The sequence below is a fragment of the Cibotium barometz genome, chromosome 33 (genome assembly GCF_041138505.1).
Source record: "Cibotium barometz isolate CiBa-2024 chromosome 33, ASM4113850v1, whole genome shotgun sequence".
NCBI lineage: Eukaryota > Viridiplantae > Streptophyta > Polypodiopsida > Cyatheales > Cibotiaceae > Cibotium > Cibotium barometz.
Window position 1 is genome coordinate 43,191,019 of NC_141078.1, and position 24,429 is coordinate 43,215,447.

Sequence of the window (24,429 nt, forward strand, 5' to 3'; positions counted from 1 at the left end):
ATTTTGCTTCACTCCTCAAAGAAATTTATCCAATTAACCTTATTTCAATCGAGCCGACCTGGATAAATGGGTTAGACATTGAGGAAACCTTCTTTGTCACCAAAACTAACTATCTGAATATAGAATTTTCCCTTACAAGCCCTTTCATTGGTGGTGATTTTGTTACACGTTACACTCGAAAACGGGAAAAACTACCGATTACACCCTTATAATTTGTAAAGAGGAAAAGTAATCATCCCTTTACTCAAGCCTTAAACACCATTCTCGGGCCTTTTCACCTGGTAATGTACTCTTTAGCTAACCCTTTTGTTGCCTTTGAGGATGTTTCTAAACTTCTCAATAAGTTTTGTAACAATGTACTCTTTAGCTAACCCTTTTGTTGCCTTTGAGGATGTTTCTAAACTTATCAATAAGTTTTGTAACAATGGCTTTAGAAAAGGTGATGTTCTCAAGATTGTTGTTGAAAATCTAGCCTCTGCAAACGAATGGCCCGGGTTTAAATTCAACCCATATCTATTTATTAACTTATTGAGGTACCCATACTCATGGGGCCTATTGCCTCAATATTTGTGAGTATGGTGCTTGGGTAAGTGTGGGCGCACACACACATACACATGCTCATGTGGTCTATTTAACATAACCTACTCAATATATTTTTTTGGGAAAGTTTGTTATCAATTGCTTTAATTTAAGCCTTATAACTTTTGGCTTTATCACCATAATTGGGTGTAACCACGCCGATAACCCTTGGCTGCATACGTGACGTCACTCTGCACAAGATCTCACACAAATCCTCGATGATGGCTCACAAATGTGGTAGCTGGCACCCTTTGCTTTGCTTTAACTATAAAAAGGCCAAAATTTGGGTGAGTTGTACAAACTCACTTAGCCTATGTGGTGTATCTTAGGTTTTTTGGGAATGTCAATTGTGCTTGCTTCGGCTAGGAGCTGATCCTCTTAGGTGCCTATAACTATTACATGGACTTGTTGCACTTGCTTAAGCTACATAAATAGCTGACCAGTGGTTTCTTATTTTATGGGAAGGATTTTTTGAATCCCATTTTTGGAAAGAGTATTTGGTACTAATGCTCTGTTATTCTATGGCATGGGCATCTTGCTGCTACCTACCCCGTAAAGACTCTGATAAGAGATTACAGACTTGCTTTTCTGAATATTGTGAATGAATATGCATGTCATTCAAAGGATATTTTACATCTGCTATTGACTAGACCTTAGGGAACTATATAGACAAGGACACTACTACTTGATTAGGTTTGTAACTCATAGGTCAGCATAAGAAACCATCAAACCTATCTTGTTTTCATAACTAGGGATCTAATTGATGAATACAATAGCCTTGGTTTTGGTCTATAGCTAGTTTGTTGAATATACTAAAGATAGATGATATATTGGGTGAGCTTTGCATATCATCCTTTTGGGATGCTTGGACTAACTAAGTGGTCTTTCTGTTCTGAAGTTTGGATTTGGTCCCTTATATTTGGAAGCTTCGCACCATATGGCATTTGTGAGTATTGTGATCTGGACACAGGTTTTGTCCTCTGACTAATTACGGCAGACTGTTGACATACCCAACTTGGCTCCTAACTCTTTTTGGGTGTGGCATCCATACATAGAGATTGGATGATAAAAAAAAACCACCAAATTTGCTGACTGGCTGATTTGTACTGCGGTTTTTGGATTGCTGGCTTGCTTATTGGCATATTGGGCAATGAATTAATGGCAATAAATAAGCACTATAGATGAATCAACATTTGATATTCTACGCCTATTATTACTGACTGGACATGAGGGAACAATAAAGCTCTCGTCACTACTGTCTGATTAGGACTTGTTAGACATGTTGAATAGTGCTAATCTTAAACTATGAATTAAGCTGGATTCTATCTCTTTTGGAGATCTACATCCTGTTATAAGGCTTTGATTATAAAACAGCTCACTGATAGCTCGATTGGATGGGGACTGATTTTTTTGGGTACTATCTGATTTAGGGCTGAGCTGACTTAATATTCTGCTACTCTCATAAGGCATTCCCTATGGTTGTTGTTTATTAATATCTATCTCTAATAATAGAGAATCTAAACCATGTATTGCATATATTGGACTTCCCAATGAGGGTGTTGCTCTGTCTCCACCCGTTTACAATTTTTAACTAAACTTAGCAGCTCTATTGATTTCAGTTCCTAGCACCAGGATAATTCTCTCTACTTGTTAAACCCATTTACGAGATGTTCGAGGGTTTACGATTTTTCTTTCATTGACTTGTTGTCTATGCTGGCTAGGGAATATATTAATGAGTCCTTTTGGCCAGATGATCAGGAGGTGCCATTGATATGAATATTAGACTTGGTACATACTTGCTGGGTCTATTGTTAATGTCCATTATGGTACTGATTCACCTCTCTCTTTGGAATGTCTCTTGTTAATGTCCATTATGGTACTGATTCATCTCTCTCTTTGGAATGTCTACACTCCTTCATCACAAGGAGTTGATAAACCTGAAATCCTGTCTTTGATTCTATGGCCTAGTGTATGGATTCACTCAATCTTCCTTTTACGTTTGATGATGTTTTTTCTATCTAAAAACTAATGGGGCGAGCCTCTTTTGAATGACTAACAGCTGAGTAGATGATACAAGTCAGCGTGTTCTATTAGCCATGGCATAAACATGCAGGGTCTATTAGTTTATCCACTATGGGACTATTTTGCCATCTACTTGTTTTTACATTCTTTGATTAGAGTATGTTTATAGGGTACATGATTGGTTGAATATATATGGTGATCACTACCTATATATTGGTTATGTTATCATTACTGGTGGTTATGGAAAAAAAAAAGTTGTCAACTTGGGATTTGATAGATAAACATAGGGATTGACTACTCAAATTTAACCTGAAATCGATTAATTGATCCAACTATAGCTTAAATCTGGGGTTCTTTGAGTGACATCTATAACATGTGGTAGGTCTTAGGACACCTCTAATATGCATATAGGCTAACAATCTATTTGTCTGGTTGAATGGATGCAGGTAATAGGATCTACCCTCTCAAATGTCTTGTAGATTAAGCTTTACAATGCATACTTTACTGTTTGAGACACTGTCTCTTTTATTTATGACATGATTATTGTAAACAATATTATTGTTTTGTAATCATGTTAAACACTTCATTTATAAAGACTGTTTGGGTTCTCGAACTTTTTGTTCGGATGTGAATATGTTATTAAATGAAGATAAAACACGCGCGCGCACACACACACACACAAACAAAAACAAAAGGATGATTCACAACAAATTTGAGTGTACAATTTGCGTACTCAATGAGAAAAACACATCTCCTAGTTACTAATATACATCTTATAATGGATGCCTTCCTTTAGATTCACCTAGGATCGGAGAGGATATGGCATACAAAAGTTATGATGGAGGTTGGAAGAAAGAAGGATAGCTTTGAATGCTTGGATGAAAAATTGACGTGCACATTATGTTCAAAACAAAAGTCAATTAGTGAATATTGATAGAGGTTGGTTAAGGCTTTAGAACTTAGAGGAGACCTTTAAATGGCTTGATATGAAAATGAAAAAGTATTGGGTTTTTATATAGACCCCAAAGTTTTACACCCAACATGTTAGCCAACTTGGCAAACCACAAAGTGAACCCTTATAAAAGTAGCTACCATAATTAATAATTCTCAAAAAACAACTAACCTTGTTCTACAAACTCATATGGGCCCTCGTAATCGTCTCTCCAAGGAAGCGCTCCCAATCATGAGCATGTGTGAACACTAGCCCATAAGTGTAAGTGTGCACCAACTATCTAGCAATAGCAATGAGCAAGTTAAAGCTCATTGTTATCTAGCGGTAGCAATGAGCCAAAGCTCACATGGTTACCATAACCATCTCGATCAAGCATGACCTATTACGATGTCAAAGCTCAAATACTTTCACAATCTATTTGTAGCAACGACTACTACAGCCAATATTTTATGTATCATCAAAGGGAAAAACATTAATTGAACAACACGAGCATACTAATATTGTCGATAATCAAGAAGCTGCAAAAATAAAGCTAAGCTAAGACCTAGGGCTATGATACCAATTGTTGGACAACTAAGAGAAAATGTCGAGGTCAAAGAGCTCGAATGATTTGATTAAAGGCTAATACATCATTGGAGATTAAAATTCATTAAAGAGTAGTACATCATTAGAGGGTTGAAGGTACATATAAACTTCAAAAAAATGATATACTCAACTTCTAATGTTTCCAAAGCGAGTACATGAATATTAAGTCCTTTGAAAAGGTCCTTTTCCCTCTATTTTCTTTACTTTGCATTGATTTTTCGTTGGATAAGAGACTTTCTATTTTTTTAATCTAAACTTATCCTAGATATGGAGTTTATCCACACCTCAAGTTTTACGCGACAAAACCTTTAGCAATATCCAATAGAATAGAAGTAAATTGAATAATCATTATGTGTGGGAGCAATTGTGGCTAGCGCATTATATAATGATTAGAGAGTGTCAAAGTACTCAAATAAATATGTAATATTACAACTCCAAATTTTGATCAAATAACCTACTAATAATATTACTTTTGAGGCAAAACTAAATATCCCACTTTACCCTTTGTTAAGATCTCTTGCTCCCTTTTATATACTTCAAGCCTCTACAGGCATAAGATTTCAGCTCTCTCTCTCTCTCTCTCTGGTAAGATCTCATGCTCCCTTTTACCTATTTCAAACCTTTTATAGGCATTATGCTTTTAGTGCTCTCTCTCTCTCTCTCTCAAACCTTTTATAGGCATTATGCTTTAGTGTGTGTGTGTGTGTGTGTGTGTGTGAGAGAGAGAGAGAGAGAGAGAGAGAGAGAGAGAGAGAGAGAGAGCACATGTGTGTGTATGAGAGAGAGAGAGAGAGAGAGAGAGAGAGAGAGAGAGAGCACATGTGTGTGTATGAGAGAGAGAGAGAGAGAGAGAGTTGTTTTCATTTATTGTCATTTTTATTGTTAATGGATTGAAACAATATAAAATCACAAGTATACCTTGTCCTCAAAAAGATTTATGTATTCCAAAGGGCATTAGAATGGCATATGTTGGCCTTTTAGTTTTAATTCTGAAATTGCCACAAATCATGTTTGTGTAATGTCACTTCTACAAAAGACAAAGCCTAACCACACAATTGGTATGGTTCCTTAGATTCTTATCAAACCCACAACATAAAAAGCAAATGATTTTTCAATCTTTTTTATTCACATTACTTTTGAGGATTTGCATCCTTATGTGTCTAAAAAGATGCATCAGTTTTCTATTTTCAAGAGTAAAATTTGTAAACTTTTAGGTCATGAAATAGACAGCAAGGACAATGATTAAATTAACTTTTTATATGTATTATGAGAAAAACATTTTTGAAAAATGTGTATAGATGGTGCATGCAAAAATAAGGTTGTCTCCATAATGAGTATTTCTCTCTCTCCCTTTGGTAAGATCTCATGCTCCCTTTTACCTATTTCAAACCTTTTATAAGCATTACACTTTTAGTGCTCTCTCTCTCTCTCTCTCTCTCTCTCTCTCTCTCTCCATCTCTCTCTCTCTCTCTCTCTCTCACACACACACACACACACACACACACACACACACACACGTGTGTGTGTGTGTGTGTTAGAGAGACAAAGAGACTCTCCCTTTGGTAAGATCTCATGCTCCCTTTTACCTATTTCAAACCTTTTATAGGCATTGCGCTTTTAGTGCTCTCTCTCTCTCTCTCTCTCTCTCTCTCTCTCACACACACACACACACACACACGTGTGTGTGTGTGTGTGTGTGTGTGTGAGAGAGAGAGAGAGAGAGAGAGCGAGAGAGAGAGAGAGAGAGAGCAGATGTGTGTGTATGTGTGTGTGAGAGAGAGAGAGTTGTTTTCATTTATTGTCATTTTTATTGTTAATGGATTGAAACAATATAAAATCGCATGCATGCCTTGTCTATTTGCCTTGGTCAACTACATCTAGATCAACTAAAAAACCATGCTAGAACACATGAATACACATAATCAATCATGAACTTTTGATTATTTCTAATCTTGTAGTACTTCAAAACACACAACTTGGTAAGCACATGTCTATGTTGCTCTTTAAGCTGGCTTGGTAGGGACAAATTATTATTTTTGAACAAAGCAATACAAATAAGTATATGGCTAGATTTTATGGCTTATTTTGTTTCACTAGATACAAACATTTCTTTCATCTCCAATATTTACAAGGAGAGAGTTCTATAAAGTTCTCATGAACCATTGAGATGCTTGTGTTAGGGAGCTCAAAACGATAAAAAAACGCTACCACTACATTAGGCCCAAGGGCCACTACACACTTCTCTACAAACTAAAAAGTGTGTTGGTCAAACAATTTAGATAACATATGAAGCAATGCCAAAATCTTCCAAGAATGCAAAAGGAAGAATTAATGATAGTGATAGAGATGAAGGAATTTATTTTGATTGTCTCTATTTGATCGAACACAAGGCTCAATTTTTGTGTGTTGGGAATTTGCATGATACTTACATCCATCAATAGGAACTTGACCTTTTTTATGTCTCTATTTTGGCCAGTGAGAGAGGGAGTGATACTTACATCCATCAATAGGAACTTGACCTTTTTTATGTCTCTATTTTGGCCAGTGAGAGAGGGAGTGAGTTCAAATCCACCTCTTCTGCCCCCCAACCCCCCCCCCCCCCCCCCGCGCGCACCCCAATGTCTCACGAGCTTTTCATGTTTCTCAACAAATCACAAAACTTATAACATAAAAATTTCGAAGGTCAAAATACTATATTTTAGAGCTAAAATATAACTAAGATGCTTGAAATTTGAAAGTTATTTTAAATTGTGGGAATGAAATAGAGGTAAAATATATATATATTTTTAAATGCTAGGATTTACACACACACACACACACACACCCTTTTGTTTACATCCATAAAGGTATTTGTGTGGAGTGGGTAGTCGGAATGGAATCCACGTCCTTGTGTACAGACTCAACCTACCAGTCAGGTTGTTTTCCCACCCCTGAAAGAATGAAATTGTTGGAGGTCCATGGTTCCAGGGTTGTAGCATTTGCAAAAAAATAAATTAAAAAAAACTTCACAAGCATATTTCCATGTTATTTAATTGAATCAAGCAATTTGCCACATATGGGAGAGAGTCACAAAACTACACACAAAGGACCTACAATAATTTCATTTTAACTTATAAACATTTAGTTCTCAATTTTTAAGAATCTCTCAAAAATCTGCAAATGCCTACATTTTTTTTTTTTGCAAATTTTATGATTTGTTGAGAAAATTTGGTCTTCCGTGAATAAAAATCACGGGCGAGGCCAAGGCTCAAGACATTTCAAGTCAAATTTGAACAGCTAAGAACAACACGGTTACACGGGAGCTTGTCCCACAAGTTAGGGGATCCCTCAAACACAGCGGGAGATCTGCGCGATTGCTACCTATACAATCTGCCATTTGCCCACTCTTTCATTCTTCCTGTGTGCTGTGGTTGCCTCTCCCTCTCCTCCTCCTCTTCCTGGGCGTCCTCGTCTCATCTTTTCTGAGAGGAGGGAGAGAGAAAGAGAGGGAAAGAGGCACCCTGGGGGCCAAAACACTCTTCATCTTTTCCGCGCACCTTTCCTTTTTGGGTGAACCGAACCCTCATCGAGTTGCAGAGCTTCTGTTACGGCTGTGATTGTGCACTCGCAAGCTGAATTGGGCTGTTGGGTTTATGCCATCTTGGGCACATTTGCCTTCTTGGGCGAATTGACGATATCATCCATAGCTGGTAAAGTGCTTCTGGTGCTCTCATCCTTTCTTTCATTTGCAGGCTGGATTGGGCTTTCTTGAACGCATAACACAGTTGGCCTGGCACATACTGCGAACCCATCTGTGCAGCTTGGCACCATCCACTTTTGCCATATCATTACTGCAGCATCCATGCTGTATTGGGTCACTGCATCATCCACATTTTCCATATTATATTGGGTTACTGCGTCATCCACGTTCTCCATATTACCTTGGGTTATTGCACACTGCTTAAAGAAATTTGGCTGCTCAGTTGAAGGCTAAATTGGGCTTTCTTGAATGTATATCACAAGTGATCTCCAATGCATCACTCAGGTTGGGCTTCTACTGTATATCCTCTGCTTTCATTGTATCCAGATCCTGCCATTCCTTCCTGGTTTCCATCCTTAGAGGCATTTTTCTTCTCATTCAAGACTTGAAATTCCCCCTCTGCTTGATTTAAAATGAGTAAGACCACAGAAAAGGCAGAAAACCTACGCACAAGGGTTGGCAAATATGAACTTGGCCGTGTCCTTGGAGAAGGAACCTTTGCCAAGGTTAAGTTTGCCAGGAACATCGAAACTGGGCAGAGTGTGGCCATCAAGATCCTGGACAAGGAGAAAATCTTCAAGGACAAGTTGGTTGAACAGGTAAGGAGGTTGATGCCTTTCTAGATGCCAATTTTTTGCAGAAGCCCTTGATTCATTTCCTATATTCTGATTGAGCTTGTTCAACTGGCTTCTGCGTTTTTTACCCAAAATCGTGCACTCTCCCTTAATGTTCAATATTGGGAAATTCACACATTTGAAACTTGAAGTATCAGACTGTTGTATGGTTTCCGTGTCATACATAGAAGTTTGGGTTGGACTAACATAGTCTTCTTATTTGTACACAATGCTTTCTGAGAAGTTTTAACTTGTCATGCCAAAACCTGTGAGACATCAGATTAAATGGCCCAATGCATTGAGACTTGACCATGTTCAAGATTGCTGATCTTTTGTTTTTTAATCAAATTGTGACGCAACTTTAGTGTTTACACCTGTGTAATATTGTGTTGTTTTACACACTATCTTTTCATTGTCATAGCTAGATTCCCACAAGATGGTGAAGATTGCATGCCCAAGCTTCTTGGGCAGTCACAATGACTCCCTCCAGCAGGCAGGGATTTTTATGTTTAACCACCCTAAGACTGCTGATACTTTGTTTTGGACACAGTTGTCAAAACTTGATGTTGGCAAGGTCCCAACCCTGTTCTCACAGTTTTTTGGAGGGAGTCATCGGCAACACGGTTAAGACGTTTGCATTCCAACTTGGCAACAAAGGTCACATTAACTTAGAATGCTTGCTCGCATTAGGTTTAGCTTTAGGAAGATTAAGATCTTATCTAGTTGCCCATGAGCACCACACCTTAGGGCAACTGTGCCATTGCCATCATGTTTGTTTTAAACTGACTTCACCTTGTGCTGCGACTTTTGACATTCATTAACTTGATCCTGCTCACACAGATGCCCCTGCCTATGGAATGTAACTTACGGGATAGGGTGGCATTACGACACGGCACTGAGATCTGTTTCTGTTTTCATTTTGTTGTCGTTGTTTTTTAAAATGTTCTAGGAGTTGTCGTTTTCTTTCCGCTGGGATGTTTGGGCTAGTATGATTTTGGATCTCATTAAAGGTCAAATGAAAACTCATGAACCATCCCAATGTCATAAATGTATGTTTTTTTTGGTTTTTTTCCCACCTCGTGCACTCTCTTCATTGCTGTATAATGCAATGAAATTCGATAAATTGATGGCTAATATATACCTTTATTTTTTGTTTTGGAAGATCAAACGAGAAATATCAACGATGAAACTTGTGAAGCATCCCAATGTTGTACAGCTCTATGAGGTGATTGTTCTTGAAAAATATTCACTTTGTGTGCTAGTGCATGGGATGTGTTATTTAGTTTTACTGTGTCTGCATATTTGAAGCTTGGGAGGCAAAAGCCCTTACCAACAGGCTACATGCTTGTGGACAGTGCAAATATTGATGTTGTTGGACTAAATATATTATTGTCTGCAAAGAGCTAATTTATTCATTGGTCCTATGGGTGTCTCGGGATAATGACACTAGAAGATTTTATTTTCTTTGAAAAATTTAATCATTAACAGCCAAGTGTTCAGCATGTGTGAAATTATGGCAGTTAATCCCTTAGGTAATGATTTTTACAGATCATGGCAAGTAAATCAAGGATATACTTTGTTCTTGAATATGTTTCAGGAGGGGAGTTATTCAACAGAATTGTGAGTATGCTAAGCTTAATGGTTTAAGATAGGATAATACACTAGCTGTGTCCATTGTGTTGCTACTTATTTTTTTGGTCGGTGCTGTTTTCATAGACCTCAAAAGGAAGGTTGAAAGAGGATGAAGCACGGAAATATTTTCAGCAATTGATTGACGCTGTAGATTTCTGCCATAGTCGTGGTGTGTATCATAGAGATTTGAAGGTTGTACACATCTCCACTAGATGGCAATCATGACTTAAGTGTTGTATGTAGAGTGGTGTGTCTTTGTCTGGTCATGTTGCAAGGGTACTTTTTATATATATAAAAGGTTACTTTCTTTATTGTTGTGTTCTCCTTCAGCTTTGTGATTTTGTAAACTGCCTATTTTTCCTGGTGGCAGCCGGAAAACCTCCTCCTGGATGCCCATTTCAATCTAAAGGTCTCTGATTTTGGACTAAGTGCACTCCCACAGCAGTTGAGGGTGAGTGTCACACGTCCTTATTGTGTTTGCATGCATGATGTTCTTGGTTTTTCAATGTAGCTAGAGCAGTTGGGTTGTTCTGGCCCAAAAAAGGGGGGTATTTGGTTGAACATGAACAATTATTGTAAAGCAAACCTGCGGGACTAAATGATATTGGCACATTTTCCATAGTGTGTGAGTTATTTTTCACATGGACCATGATGCAGGAAGATGGGCTTTTGCATACTACATGTGGCACTCCAAACTATGTCGCCCCTGAGGTGCAGTCTCCAGCATACAGTTTTGGCTTACTTCATGCTTTTATCTGCCATTCTACGTAGACAGTGCATGCACTGCTATGGGGCTGAAGATGATTACCTGTATTTTTACAGGTTATTGTTCATAAGGGATATGATGGTGCCAAAGCAGATTTATGGTCCTGTGGAGTCATTTTATTCGTCTTGATGGCCGGGTATTTGCCGTTTGATGATTCTAATCTCATGAACCTGTACAGGAAGGTTAGCAAAGATTCTTTTTCAACAGCTAAGAATCATTCGTTGATGGCTTTGGCCCTTTGGTGATCTGTTTGGTCTCAGTGCAGAGAGTATGTAGGGTTTGTACCTTGCCTAGTGTGTCAGTATGTTTGATGTTTGGGGAATGATGCTAGGGTTCTCGTAGGTTTTGATGAGACTTTTAACGAATTGTGTTTTCAAACAGATTCACAGGGCAGATTTCAGGTATCCTCCATGGTTTTCTTCGGGTGCCCGCAAGCTGATAACACGAATATTGAATCCAAACCCCAAGCTTGTAAGTAGTTGCAAATCTTGTGGTGTTAAGCTCATGTGTGTTTGCATGTACATTATGCTCGCAGAGTTAAAGAAAATGTTATAACTATTAGTCAGAAGATGAGTCTTTTGAAGAATTTGTACATTTTGTGAATTCCAATGCCAGTAGTCCTTTGGTAGCAACCTGAAGAAATAATAGTAAAATTTGCATTCTTTCCATACCTCGGAGAATACAGCTGAGGGCCTATGTTAATAGTAGAATGTCAGAGCTGTGGTTTGGCAGAGGTGTAATCTCGTCCATCAAATTGGTCTGCAAGAATGTTTGGAATCAACATATCCTGCACCCTCCTGTCACCATCTTCATTAACATTCTGCACCTGCTGATGAGCGATGATTTTCTATGCCTGCTTACATGAGTTACAACTGTGACATCCAGGAACAGGAGTTGGTGCAGTTTGGTTTTGAAAAGCGGATGGCCGCTTCTGCTGCAGCTACCTGTTTACCAGAACTAAAGTCTCAAGTTTTGAATAATGTAATGTGTGCAGCATAGGCACTGCAAGAAATCATTATCAACTCAAAAGCCTGTCTATAGACAAGTTACAAACTCATTTAGGTAAGATAGTTTCTGATAGGCGTCAAGCTTATAAGACCAAAATTATGGGTTGCCAGATAAGTATAGAGAAATATTTTGTCTTTTAATATATATATATATACACCTAGATGAATCCAGGAATGTCACGTGCATCCCGCACTTGGATGCCATGTAGACATTTCTGTACAGAAGGTGCAGGACCTGGGATGGTGAACTGGTCCCATGTGAGCCCAGTCCGGGACGAGTCAGCCAGGGATCCATCTCAGTCGTCCGAGGTCAGCTGTGCATTGTCCTGCACATGAGTCCAAGGTCAGCTGTGCACTGTCCTGCACATGAAACAGTGCCAGTCCGCGCTGTGAGTCTCCCTCTAGAATGATGTCAGTGGTTCTGTGTATCTGGTATGGTACCGGATGCCAGATCACTGAGTAGATTATGTTTAGGACAAGGGGCCAGCCCATAGGGCTACCCCGGATCTGAGTGTGGGCATGGGAATGGTGTAGAACCACCCCCATGAGGACCAGGAAGGCCCAGGCTGAACCCACCAGCCATGGAGGGGCTATAGGACAGCCTTAGGGCACAGATAAGGCAATCTCCAGGAGATTACAGCCTTTATATGGCTGTAGGGCATGTATGGGGCAGCCCAGCCCTGGGATTGTGGACAAAAGTTGTGTCCAGTCAATCAGAAGCAGGCGCATCACTTTCAGCCTGTTAGGAAAAAAAGGCAGTATTTTTTGGGATTTAATTCAGCATTTATTGCTGAATTTTCACCAGTCGTGGGACATTGCCTGTTTTTCAGCTGGCCGACTGCTCCTGAGGAGGAGTATAAATAGTGGAGGCCATAATCCCATCATTCATCTCTTTTTTCACCAAGTGCTCAAGCAAACCAAGGGGCCAAGACAGCCAAGGGCTTGCTAACGCAAAGGGGTGAAGGATTCAGGTCAAGGGCAGGATTTTCCAGCCAAGAAAAGGTCAAGTTTTTTGTATTTGTTTTCAGATTTACATCATTCTAATAAAGCAAATACACCATCCGTGGTGGGGGCCCTACAGAGGGTAATTGGGACCCAATACTGTGTCCTCTCCATCTCCCCCTTCTCTCTCTATTTTCTGCACATCTCCTTTCAGTTTGTGCGTTAATTCCGTCGCGGATTTCTGAGTTTTGAAGTATCGATCCTTCTCCGAAGCTTCCGCATATTACAGTGGTATTAGAGCCTACTTCAAGGACAAAGATTCAACAAAGAAAACCAGAAAATTTTTCTCGCTCGTGTGGTTGGTTTTTAGATGCCGGTGGACTACCCCTTTCGGAGTGACTCCTGTCCCTCGAAGGACGGATGGTTTTTAGCCTCCGGAAGTCTCCCACACAGATAGTGGATGGTCAGATTGCGTTCCGGAAAGGAATTGCATTTTCCCGCTATGGCGAGCTTCGGCGATGAGAGAGAACCAGAACCATGGGCATAGCAGCTATAAAACGCGTTTTTTATAAAAAATACTCGACGGGACGTTTTTTTGGATAAAAAACGTCCTTTTGAAAAAAAACGTGATGTTTTTTTTTTAATTAAAAAATTTGCCAGGCTAACGTTTAACGTTATGCCTGGGCTTTTTTGGGATCCGCGTGCGCTCTGGTGCGCTCTGTTGCTTCCCGAACCTGCACGCCCAAGTTCCAACCTCACACGGTACGGTACTCTCTCTCTCTCTCTCTCATCTCTGCTCGTTCGCCCCTGCTTGTCGCTCCCCCTCTCTCCCTTCGTTCGCTTCCTCGTTGTGCTGGTCGCCCCCCTTTCCCCACCCACCCCGCTCCCCCTCTCTCCCTTTGTTCGCCTCCTCGCTGTGCTGGTCGCCCCCCTTTCCCCACCCACCCCGCTCCCCCTCTCTCCCTTTGTTCGCCTCCTCGCTGTGCTGGTCGCCCCCCTTTGTCAAATGTAATTAAACTAGTGTTTTTTATTTAAAAAAAACGGCGTTTTTTATTTTTGCCCCGCGAAAAAGACGTATAATACGCGTATTATACTTTGCCGTATTATACGTCCCGTCCCGTACCTGGCTGCTATGACCATGGGACCAGAGTGCACTAGGCAGCCCAGCTAAGGCACCCCGCTTGAGTGTCACTGACATGTTCCAGCAGATGATGCGAGCAATCGCAGACCAGACAGCCAAGTTGGATGAGCAGAAGGCGCGGATCTTGGCTCTGGAGGAGCGTTCTCGCTCTCCAGCGTCGCGTTTTCCATCTCCTCCTCCCTCTCCTTCCGTATCCCAGATACCAGATCCTCGTCATAGGGACCCTCTCGCGGGGTCACAGCCGCAGCCAAGCTCCTTGCTTGAGTTGCAGATGCGTGCATTGGAGATTCGACAACGAGAAGACGACGCCATGCGACGCGTGGAACACGAGCGTTACCTCAGAGCTTTGGACGCCAGATTGACACCGGCAGCGCCCTCGAATCATTTTCCCGAGAAAATGAATTTCAGTAAGTATAATGGTAAACTCGATCCCACAACTCTTTATTCATGGTTACATCAATTTGAAGCTTACTTTGCCGCAGTTAGGAAAACAAATACTGACAAAGTGATCTTAGCTAGTTGGTACTTGGAAGGTGAGGCCATTCCTTGGTGGACTCAGTGGGCTCATGCCCAGACCAGAGCAGGTATGGCAGCTTATGGGTGGGACGAGTTCGTCTGCGAACCTTAAGCAGCGGTTTCTACCGCCCCACTACCTTGAGCGACTCGAAGACGAGTTCAGGGGAGCGCGTCGGAACGCGCAACCAGTCCTTCAGTTTGCCAATAAAATTTCGACCTTGTGTCTGCAATTAGGCTTATCTGATACGGACAAGAAAGGGCAGTTTTTGTATGGCCTGTACATGCAAATCCAATGGGAGGTGTGTATGTTTAGGCCAGCCACCTTTGAGGACGCACTCTCGCTTGCGCAGAGTGCAGAAATGAAACACAATGGTGGCAAGCCCAAGACTTCCCAGCCGGCTTCTCCCAGGGCTAACACCTCGGGGGGCAAAAGCCAGAACCAGACGGGGTCTTCCCCAAGACAGAGCCCGGGAGCCTCTGGCTCCAAGAACTCGAACAATGCGTCTAAGCTTACTCCAGACCATAAAGCGTAGGCAGGCAAGACAGGTGGCAAGTTGAGTGCTGAGGAGCTTTCTCAGGACAAGAAGGAGGGTAGATGTTTCTTTTGTCACACAAAAGGACATACTTCTCGGGATTGTCCGAAGAAGCCTCCAAAGGCTGCCGCCGCCTCCACAGCTTCCGTGGTGAGCACAGCTCCCACACAGACCCCAGCGGCGGCTACCCCTAGTTCTTCAACCCCCGGTGCTTCAGTTGGAGCAATTATTAGCTGGGAGCTCGAAGATAAGCAGAAGGGCGCCCATGACCAGGAGTATGAGCGCAACGAATTGCTCAAGTCCTTTGGCTACATAGGTGGCCAAAGAGTCGTCGTCTTGTTTGACAGCGACAGCACGGAGGATGTGGTCACGGAACAGGCCGCTAGGCTTGCCCGTTTCGAGCTGACTCCGGTGGACAAACAGGTTGAGGGTTTTAGCACAGGTATGACAACGAGCGTCAAGTATGAAGCTCTAGGTGCTAAGTTAGTGATTCAGGGCATAGAGTTTGTGCGTGACTTTATGGTTGCCCCTCTTGTAGGAGCAGACATAATTTTGGGTAACCAGTGGTTTCACAAGTTTCTTCCTGATGTCAAGTGGGACAAGCACATGTTCCAGATCAATCGGAATGTGTCAAACACCCCGGTGACCATTAAGTGTGAGCCAGGTATTCCAAACTTTCCGCTCATAAGCCACTTGTTGCAGGCTAAGCGAGCAATCAGGAAAGGCGCACAGTGTGCGATGATTTACATCCAGACAGCCCAAACGGTGGCCAGTGCTTCTGAGAAGTACTCGGTTCTCGAAAAGTTCCAGAAGATTTTTCTTCGGGACAGTCTCCCTCCCCAGCTCCCCCCGTCCAGACCGGAGGATCACAGGATTGACCTCCTCCCAGGCTCGGAACCCCCGAGCAAGTTCCGTATCGCCTTTCTAAGGCAATGGAATCGGAGTTGGATTGCCAACTCCAAGAATTGTTGCAAGCTGGCTTCATCCGCCCCAGCGTGTCGCCATTTGCAGCACCGATCTTGTTTGTCAAGAAGAAAGATGGGTCTTCTCGGTTGTGTGTCGATTATCGTGCACTCAACAAGCTGACTATCAAGAGCAGATTCCCGATGCCTCGAATTGACTATATTCTCGAGAGGTTGAATGGAGCAAAGGTGTTCTCCAAACTGGATTTAAAGAGTGGGTACCACCAGGTACGGATTGTAGAGGGGGACATCCCCAAGACAGCCTTCCGTACAGAACGGGCCCACTATGAATTTGTGGTCATGCCATTTGGTTTGACAAACGCCCCAGCTACATTTAACCGCATGATGATGCGTGTTTTCCGGGAGTTGATTGGAGAGAGTGTGTTCATATTTCTGGACGACATACTCATATTTTCAGCTACAGTTGAGCAGCATGACATTGATGTGGAGAAAGTTCTTAAATTGCTGGAAAACAACGAGCTCTACGTCAATGAAAAGAAGTCAGAATTTTATCTGTTCTAGGTACATTACTTGGGATATATAATTAGTGCTGAAGGCATTCGACTTGATCCGGCTAAGGTGGCCGAGATTGTTAACTGGGAAGTACCACAGACAGCTTATGACATTAGATCATTTGTGGGTATATGCTAGGCATATTCCACCCACATTGACAAGTTTTCTGATCTCTCGGCAGATCTCACCGATCTGCTAAAGGGAGTGAAAACAAGAAGGCAAAAGATTCGAATGACTCCACGAGCGTTGGAGGCATTCCAGAACCTCAAGGTGGCTTTGTTAGAAGCGCCTTGTTTAGCCCTTGCCTCGTGGGACGAACCATTTCAAGTGATCACCGATGCGAGTAACATCGCAATTGGAGGTGTATTGCAACAGAATGGTCATCCAGTAGCTTACATGTCTCGTAAGTTACTGCCCGCTGAAAAGAACTACTCAGTCTATGATCGTGAACTCCTAGCAGTTATACAGGCCTTGAAACATTGGAAACATTTCCTGTATGGCCGTGACTTCGAGGTTCGCACTGACCATCAAGCATTGCGCTGGATTCAGACGATGCCAAGTGCACAGTGGAGTGATCGACAACACCGCTGGAGTCCGATATTCCAGCAGTTCGGTGGTATGATTGAGTATCTTCCAGGAAAGGCCAATCCAGTGGCTGATGCTTTGAGCAGGAAGGGACAAGTATCTACGATTCAGACCACTAGACTTGACCTTGTGGGTACAGGACTAGAGGACATGAAGCACACATACGCGGATTTCGAGGAATTCGGTACTCAGTGGGAACAGGCATTGGATGCCACAGGACCATGCCATTTTCTGATACGCGATGGTTGGCTGTTCTACAAAGGCCGACTATGTGTCATGAAATCATTCCGGGCAGCTCTTCTCCATGATGCCCATGACGCCATTATAGGTGGTCATAGGGACATGAATTCGACTCTGGAGAAATTAGAATGGCAATACTATTGGCCAAAGATGAGGCGTGATGTGTTTACATATGTACAACGCTGTGACATTTGTCAAAAGGTGAAAGCTCCTCGTGGAAAGAAGATAGGGTTGTTACAACCTTTGCCAATTCCTGAGGGTCCTTTCCAGGACATTTCGATGGACTTTGTCACAAATCTGCCTCCCAGTCTGAGTAAGCGTAATACGTAGTGTTTAACTATTGTTGATAGGTTCAGCAAATTTGTTATGCTTATTCCTTGCAGGGCCAATGTGACCGCCGAGGATGTTGCCCAGCTATTCATTCGGCATTGGTACCCGATTGGCGGGATTCCTAGAACCATAGTGTCAGACCGAGATGCCAAGTTTACCAGTCATTTTTGGAGGGCATCGTTTGATAATTTTGGTACTAAGTTGAATTTTTCCAGTGCATTCCACCCACAGACAGATGGCCAGACAGAGATATACAACCAGTTGGCCTTTGATGTGCTGAAGTGTTATGTCCACGATTAGCAAGGTAAGTGGAAATCGTTTTTGCCTTTAGTTCAAGCTGTTTTGAATGACTCTTTTTCTTCAGCTATTGGCAGGACTCCATATGAGGCAGCGTTTGGAAGATCCTTCCGGTCGTTCTTAACTAAGACTTCATCTTCAGTACTGGAGGCGAACAGAGTGACGGAGTCTTACTAGGAGATCCTAGAGTCAGTTAAAGACAGATTGGCTAAAGCGCAAGAGTCCTACACTCGACAGGCCAATAAAGACCGAAGGGATATGAAGTTTTCGGAAGGAGATTGGGTGTATCTTCGGATTATGAAGCAAAGATTGAAGCAGGTGGGCAAGCGATGCCCAAAGTTGTCTTTCAGGAGCTTCGGACCTTTCCCCATCCGGAAAAAGATTAATGAGGTGTCTATGCAGTTAAAGCTACCTCCGAGTTGGACTATGCACGATGTATTTTATGTCAGTTGGTTAAAGCCATATGCAGGTCCACCCCCTTCAGAGGTCAAAGACGAAGCGGAACCAGACATTGTGGATGAAGCAGAAGTAATGGTTCCAGAATAGATCCTTCTGCACCGTTTCAAGCATGGGTTAGGCCGACGATTACGACAGTTCCTCACAAAGTTTCAGGACCGGGGAACTCATGAAGCGGTATGGCTCGACAAAGAGTTCTTTGAAGACTATCCGGCATTATTGACGGATTATTTGGAGGCTATGCAGCTTCTGTCAAGTTAAGCAGAAGGGGATGTCACGTGCATCCCGCACTTGGATGCCACGTAGATATTTCTGTACAGAAGGTGCAGGACCTGGGATGGTGAACTGGTCCCATGTGAGCCCAGTCCGGGACGAGTCAGCCTTTATATGGCTGTAGGGCATGTATGGGGCAGCCCATACAGGCTGCCCAGCCCTGGGATTGTGGACAAAAGTTGTGTCCAGTCAATCAGAAGCAGGCGCATCACTTTCAGCCTGTTAGGAAAAAAAGGCAGTATTTTTTGGGATTTAATTCAGCATTTATTGCTGAATTTTCACCAGTCGTGGGACATTGCCTGTTTTTGAGCTGGCCGACTGCTCCTGAGGAGGAGTATAAATAGTGGAGGCCATAATCCCATCATTCATCTCTTTTTTCACCAAGTGCTCAAGCAAACCAAGGGGTCAAGACAGCCAAGGGCTTGCTAACGCAAAGGGGTGAAGGATTCAGGTCAAGGGCAGGATTTTCCAGCCAAGAAAAGGTCAAGTTTTCTGTATTTGTTTTTCAGATTTACATCATTCTAATAAAGCAAATACACCATCCGTGGTGGGGGCCCTACAGAGGTTAATTGGGACCCAATACTATGTCCTCTCCATCTCCCCCTTCTCTCTCTATTTTCTGCACATCTCCTTTCAGTTTGTGCGTTAATTCCGTCGCGAAAAGAGTGTTGATTTCTGAGTTTTGAAGTACCGATCCTTCTCCGAAGCTTTCGCATATTACAAGGAACATGCCCAAATTCACCTTTTAGAAACGTGCATGTTATATACTCATGGTAGTCAACCCACAAGACTACATAACTATCAACTCCATTATGCATAGTATGGACTAGATACTACGACATCCCCTCTAACGTCATCAGCGCCCAATAGTGGGTGTAGAACTCTGTATCAAGATATGCTCTCACACACGCACTCCACACACACACACACACACACATAAGAGCATATATTCACACAAAGGCCTTCGTACTGAGTTTCTGTCAAACCTCCGGAGATGCAGGGCAGACTTAGCCATAATGAAGCCTAGCACTAAGGGAAGTAGCAAATAGAAAGAATTAGTACAACAAATAAATAGTTGATAGGGCAAATGCACCGCTAAAGATAGAAAGAATTAGCACAATATCAACTGGCCGCAACTCGGACGAAAACTTCACAATGTGAAATCTGCATGTCCGCTAATACGGCTGAATTATATACCTAGATGAATCCAGGAACATGTCCAAATTCACCTTTTAGGAACGTGCATGTTATATACTCATGGTAGTCAACCCACAAGACTATATAACTATCAACTCCATTATGCATAGTATAGACTAGATACTACGACATCCCCACTAACGTCATCGGTGCCCAATAGTGGGTGTAGAACTCTATATCAAGATATGCTCTCACACACGCACTCCGCACACACACACACACACACACACACACACATAAGAGCATATATTCACACTAAGGCCTTTGTACTAAGTTTTTGTCAAACCTTCGGAGATGCAAGGTAGACTCAGCCATAATGAAGCCTAGTACTAAGATATGTTAATAGCACTACTCTGTCAACACTAGCTTGGTTCCACTTTAGTAGCTTAAGATATGTCGAGTCGCTTACCGATGGCGTCTAGTTGGGATCGGGGGTAATAGAGGAAGGATCTCAACATCAACTACATCATTGAGTTTTGATTTGTTTATGATCGATCATGATGGTTCTGTAGTTATTAGGATCCATGGGCTCTCCTGCCTTATGGATAGGCACAATAATGTGATGTGACCAGGTGGGGAGAAAGCCTTTTGAGAGGGCCCTATTAAACATATGGGCTAGGAGGGGTGCCAGGGTATCACCTGCAATAAGAGAGGTGCTCAGCCATAAGCCCCTCGTGATCCTGTGATTGGCCATTCCGAAGCTTGCATATAACCTTCATCACCATGTCTCCTGTGAAGAAGGTGGATATGGCGGGACGTGCGTGAGGTGGATGGGGGGGGGGGGGGGGGGGGGTATATGTGGTATAATGCGTGTGCATATGAGTGCCAGATGTGGGTCTGTGATGGGGGCGGGTAAGCGTCATTCCCGGATCCTATGCCAAGCCTTGTTGGAATTCCTGCTCAGGAGGAGTTGGTATAAGTCCTCATGCTGAACAATGTGCTCGTTTCTTGCGGCAAGTAAGGTACTGGCTAATCCATTCAGCTTCACGCTTTTGGATTTGGCCGGTAGCTAACTCATGCAAAAGACGTGCACGTGTGATACGGCATTTGTCGTCATACCACAATTCTGAGGCATGGTACCTGTGCAGGCTTTGGTGGTGGACCGGGAGGTGTGTGGAAAACTGTCAATGGCGGATGTGTGGATGATTGTTGTGAGCTGTGAGGTGAGGGTGGTGAGGGGTCTACATCCAAGAGACGGCAGTAGAGATGATCTGCATAGATAAGATCATAATCATGGGTGAAATGAATTGGAGAGAGAGAGAGAGAGAGAGAGAGAGAGAGAGAGAGAGAGAGAGAGACAGTAACACCTGCAATTGACCAAGAGGGTATATGAGACCAAAAAGGGAGTACAATGTATTCATGATGCATAAACAATGGAAAAGAAAAAAACTGTACGAAACTAGCTACATAAGCTAAAGTATTCATGTGATGCTACATGGTAACAATGAATGGTCGTACGGTGATACCATCCTCCTCCAGAATAGAAAGAAAAGCAGCCATAGCATCTCCCCTCTGTGATGGGAGCTCGCCATGTTGAAGGAGATTGGATCTGCAGCTGCCGGGTGGATGGATGAAGCCTTTGAGATCTGGGATGTTTGGCTTTCAGAAGAGATTGTGCAGCCTCACTAGTGACAATCTGTGAACGTTGGGCTAGAGGATGACATGTCCATGTAGGCCTTGTGAACTTGGTGGGTTTTGCTGCTGCTGTCCGGCCACTATAGTTGGTGTCTATGACCCAAAGAAATCTGTACTGGGAGTCTAGGAGGCACCTCGGTGGCTCTGTCTCTCTGACTGCTGCCTCAGCATGACCTCTTTGTGACAGCGAAGCTCCAGTAAATACATGCCTGACATCTCTGGTCTTCATACTGCATGACCCGAGAGGGGACTGAATCTGTCTTCTCAGAAGAGACAATGAAATCTCCCTAAGATCTCATAGTTTGGGGGGGGGGGGGGGGGGGGGTCAGCATCTGAACAAGTAGTGCTCCTCATCCTCCACCTCACCAGTGGTGCATACTCTACATATACATGCATCTCGTGGGATGCTCTCGGCTCTTCCAGACTCAACCTAAGGCAGTGATATGATAACCCTCAGCTAGCCAATCAGTATATAGGCATGGCATGCGACATGCGCTTCTGTAAGTACCATGGGCCCTCGATGAACCCATCCTCAGAAATGTTTTGTAAAACTGAGGTTTCAAGGTAAGCACTGGTGGAGACACCCATGTCTGGTTTGTATGGAATGTCCAGCCGAATGCGGTGGTTGATCTCTTGCCGTGATAGATCCAAAAATGGAAAATACAAGCTTTATTGGAAGGAAGGCAGTCCATCTGGAGGCCGTGCCCATCAAACCAATCAACCAACTGAGAGTACCACAATCTGCCATGTCCATCCCGATGTAACCGCATCGATGACTCAAGGGCCAATCTCAGGAGGCGCTCATTGTGAAGTTTGTATACATGGTGAATATAAGTAATGGTCTGAAAGGAGGATGCGTAAGGCCTCAAAAGCGTGAAGCTATTTGTTTAGTTCTTGATTCTCTTGCTGCAATTTCTTGTGGAGATATTTGCCTCATAGTTGGAGGTTTCCTTGACGAAATGAGAACACCCACAAAGAGGGCCTTAGATGTATTTATTTTTTATTTCTTATTTCTTATTTTTGAAAAAGGTTTAGGGAATCTTCTCTTTGTGTGGCTGCCAATGCAATTGTTGTTTCCCACAAGGGAGCAGATCACTGGACAGCGGATGATGGTGGGGCAGTCCACCACACTCAGTCTGTTTGACTGTGGGCTGCCGGAGCTAGGCCATGTGTAAGCTGGGCTGTGAACTGCTTGATGAGTGGTGGGGTGTTGGTGGTGAGACAGGCTTCTTTGAACTGTCATCAGCTGCAGAAAGGTGTATACTCAAGGATGCCTAAGGCCTCAATGGGACGTTGTGAGTGAAACTGCCCAAGGGCCATGGACTGTTTAGAGAGAGAGAGAGAGAGAGAGAGAGAGAGAGTGCTAATGGACCACTTTTTGGTGTTTATATTCAGAGAATCACCATCCCTCAAATACTGCAGGATTCTTGGTTTAAGAAGGGCTACATACCGCCGAAGTTTGCAGAGGAGAATGCCATTAGTTTGGAGGATGTTGATGCAGTTTTCAATGAAACGAACGTAAGAAACTGTGCCATTTTAGGTACTGGTAGGTCCAGTATTGATTCAGGTTTCACTAACTCATTGCATAATGGCGGGCCTGTTCTGGAATATTAGGAACCTCTTGTAGCAAAGACGAAAGAGCAGAAGATATCAAAGCCGGCTGTTCTAAATGCATTTGAGTTAATCTCATTAGCAAAGGGCCTGAACCTCTCTGGATTGTTCGAAAAAAAGAAGGTTTTTTCCTGTCTAGTCTCTGTTGTGTATGCATACATTGAAGGATGAAAGGGTCTGTTCTTGATGTCATTTTCTTACCTCTTTACTGTGTATAAATTCTTAGGAAGTCAAACAAGAGGCGCATTTCACATCAAAGCATCCAGCTCCAGAGATCATTTCAAAAATGGAGGAGACAGCCAAGCCTCTTGGCTTCAATGTGCAGAGACAAAATTACAAGGTAGTTCTTATAAAACAGATGGATGTTTACAAGCATATTTATGCTTATAAGTTCCTGGAATTTGTATTCTTGGGCACCGTGGTAATGCTGAATTGCTTTTGCATACAGATGAAATTACATGGTTCAGAAACGGGGCGCAAGGGCCATCTTTCTGTAGCTACTGAGGTAAGGCGGTCATTGCAAACACTGTGGTTCAGGGCTTTTCAATATGAAGCTGTTTCTTTACTTGAGTTCTATGGTGTGTTTTTCTGTCAGGTGTTTGAAGTGGCTCCATCCTTATTTGTGGTGGAAGTAAGAAAAGCTCGTGGCGACACTTTGGAGTACCACAATGTAACTAAATAACTCTTTTTTCACTCTTCATCTAATGTTGAAATGTGCTTATAGCATGCTCACTGTTGTGTGCAGTTCTACCAGAACTTTTCAAGAGGATTGAAGGACATAGTTTGGAAGAATGAAATGGAATTGGGGGGATGAGTGATCACTGATTATAAGTTAGACCATGAATGCTTTTTGAAATCACTCTCCTGGATTTTGCTCCCTGAAGGTTCTAAACAGTGGGGGAATCATGTGCTGTAACCTACATCTTGCATTTCTAGCTGATGAAAATACTTTTGCTAGTAATATTTTCACCTGTCTTCTTCAAGAAGATGGAGATGCTTTTTGCCTACAAGCACTGTGAATATGATCCTTAAAACTTGTGTAGGTGCATTGAATCCTTTTTTGGGGTTCATAATAAAGTGGTAAAGGAATTTCCCTCAAGAAGGAATAACAATGTAAAAGAGAGAATTTGGTGTTTTCCCTTCTCTCTCTCTCTCTCTCTCTCTCTCTCTCTCTCTCCCCAGTTTGGTATTTTCAAAAGATTTCCTTAAATAAAAGAGAGAATTTTAAATGATATTTAAAAACCCTTTACCCGTGAGTAAATGGTTTTCCAAAATGAGCTAAACAAATGAAGTTTTAATGTC

General features: G+C 42.6%; 1 protein-coding gene across 3 annotated transcripts; it reads left to right on the forward strand.

Annotated features, from left to right (window-relative positions):
* The first annotated feature begins 7,389 nt into the window (after positions 1 to 7,389).
* On the forward strand, positions 7,390 to 24,226 carry LOC147619600 (CBL-interacting protein kinase 32-like). Of its 3 annotated transcripts, XM_086773267.1 has the most exons (15): positions 7,501 to 7,827; positions 7,938 to 8,476; positions 9,654 to 9,716; positions 10,040 to 10,111; positions 10,208 to 10,315; positions 10,494 to 10,574; positions 10,781 to 10,834; positions 10,946 to 11,071; positions 11,271 to 11,360; positions 22,912 to 23,034; positions 23,131 to 23,250; positions 23,354 to 23,467; positions 23,576 to 23,632; positions 23,723 to 23,797; positions 23,873 to 24,226. In XM_086773267.1, exons 2-15 carry the CDS (start codon positions 8,291 to 8,293, stop codon positions 23,939 to 23,941), a joined length of 1,338 nt encoding a protein of 445 aa, XP_086629393.1. In that variant the 5' UTR covers positions 7,501 to 7,827; positions 7,938 to 8,290; the 3' UTR covers positions 23,942 to 24,226. The 3 variants fall into 3 exon arrangements, with proteins under 3 accessions (XP_086629392.1, XP_086629394.1, XP_086629393.1); XM_086773266.1 differs by having other exon boundaries at positions 7,390 to 8,476; XM_086773268.1 differs by having other exon boundaries at positions 7,391 to 8,476; positions 23,882 to 24,226.
* Positions 24,227 to 24,429: the final 203 nt, after the last annotated feature.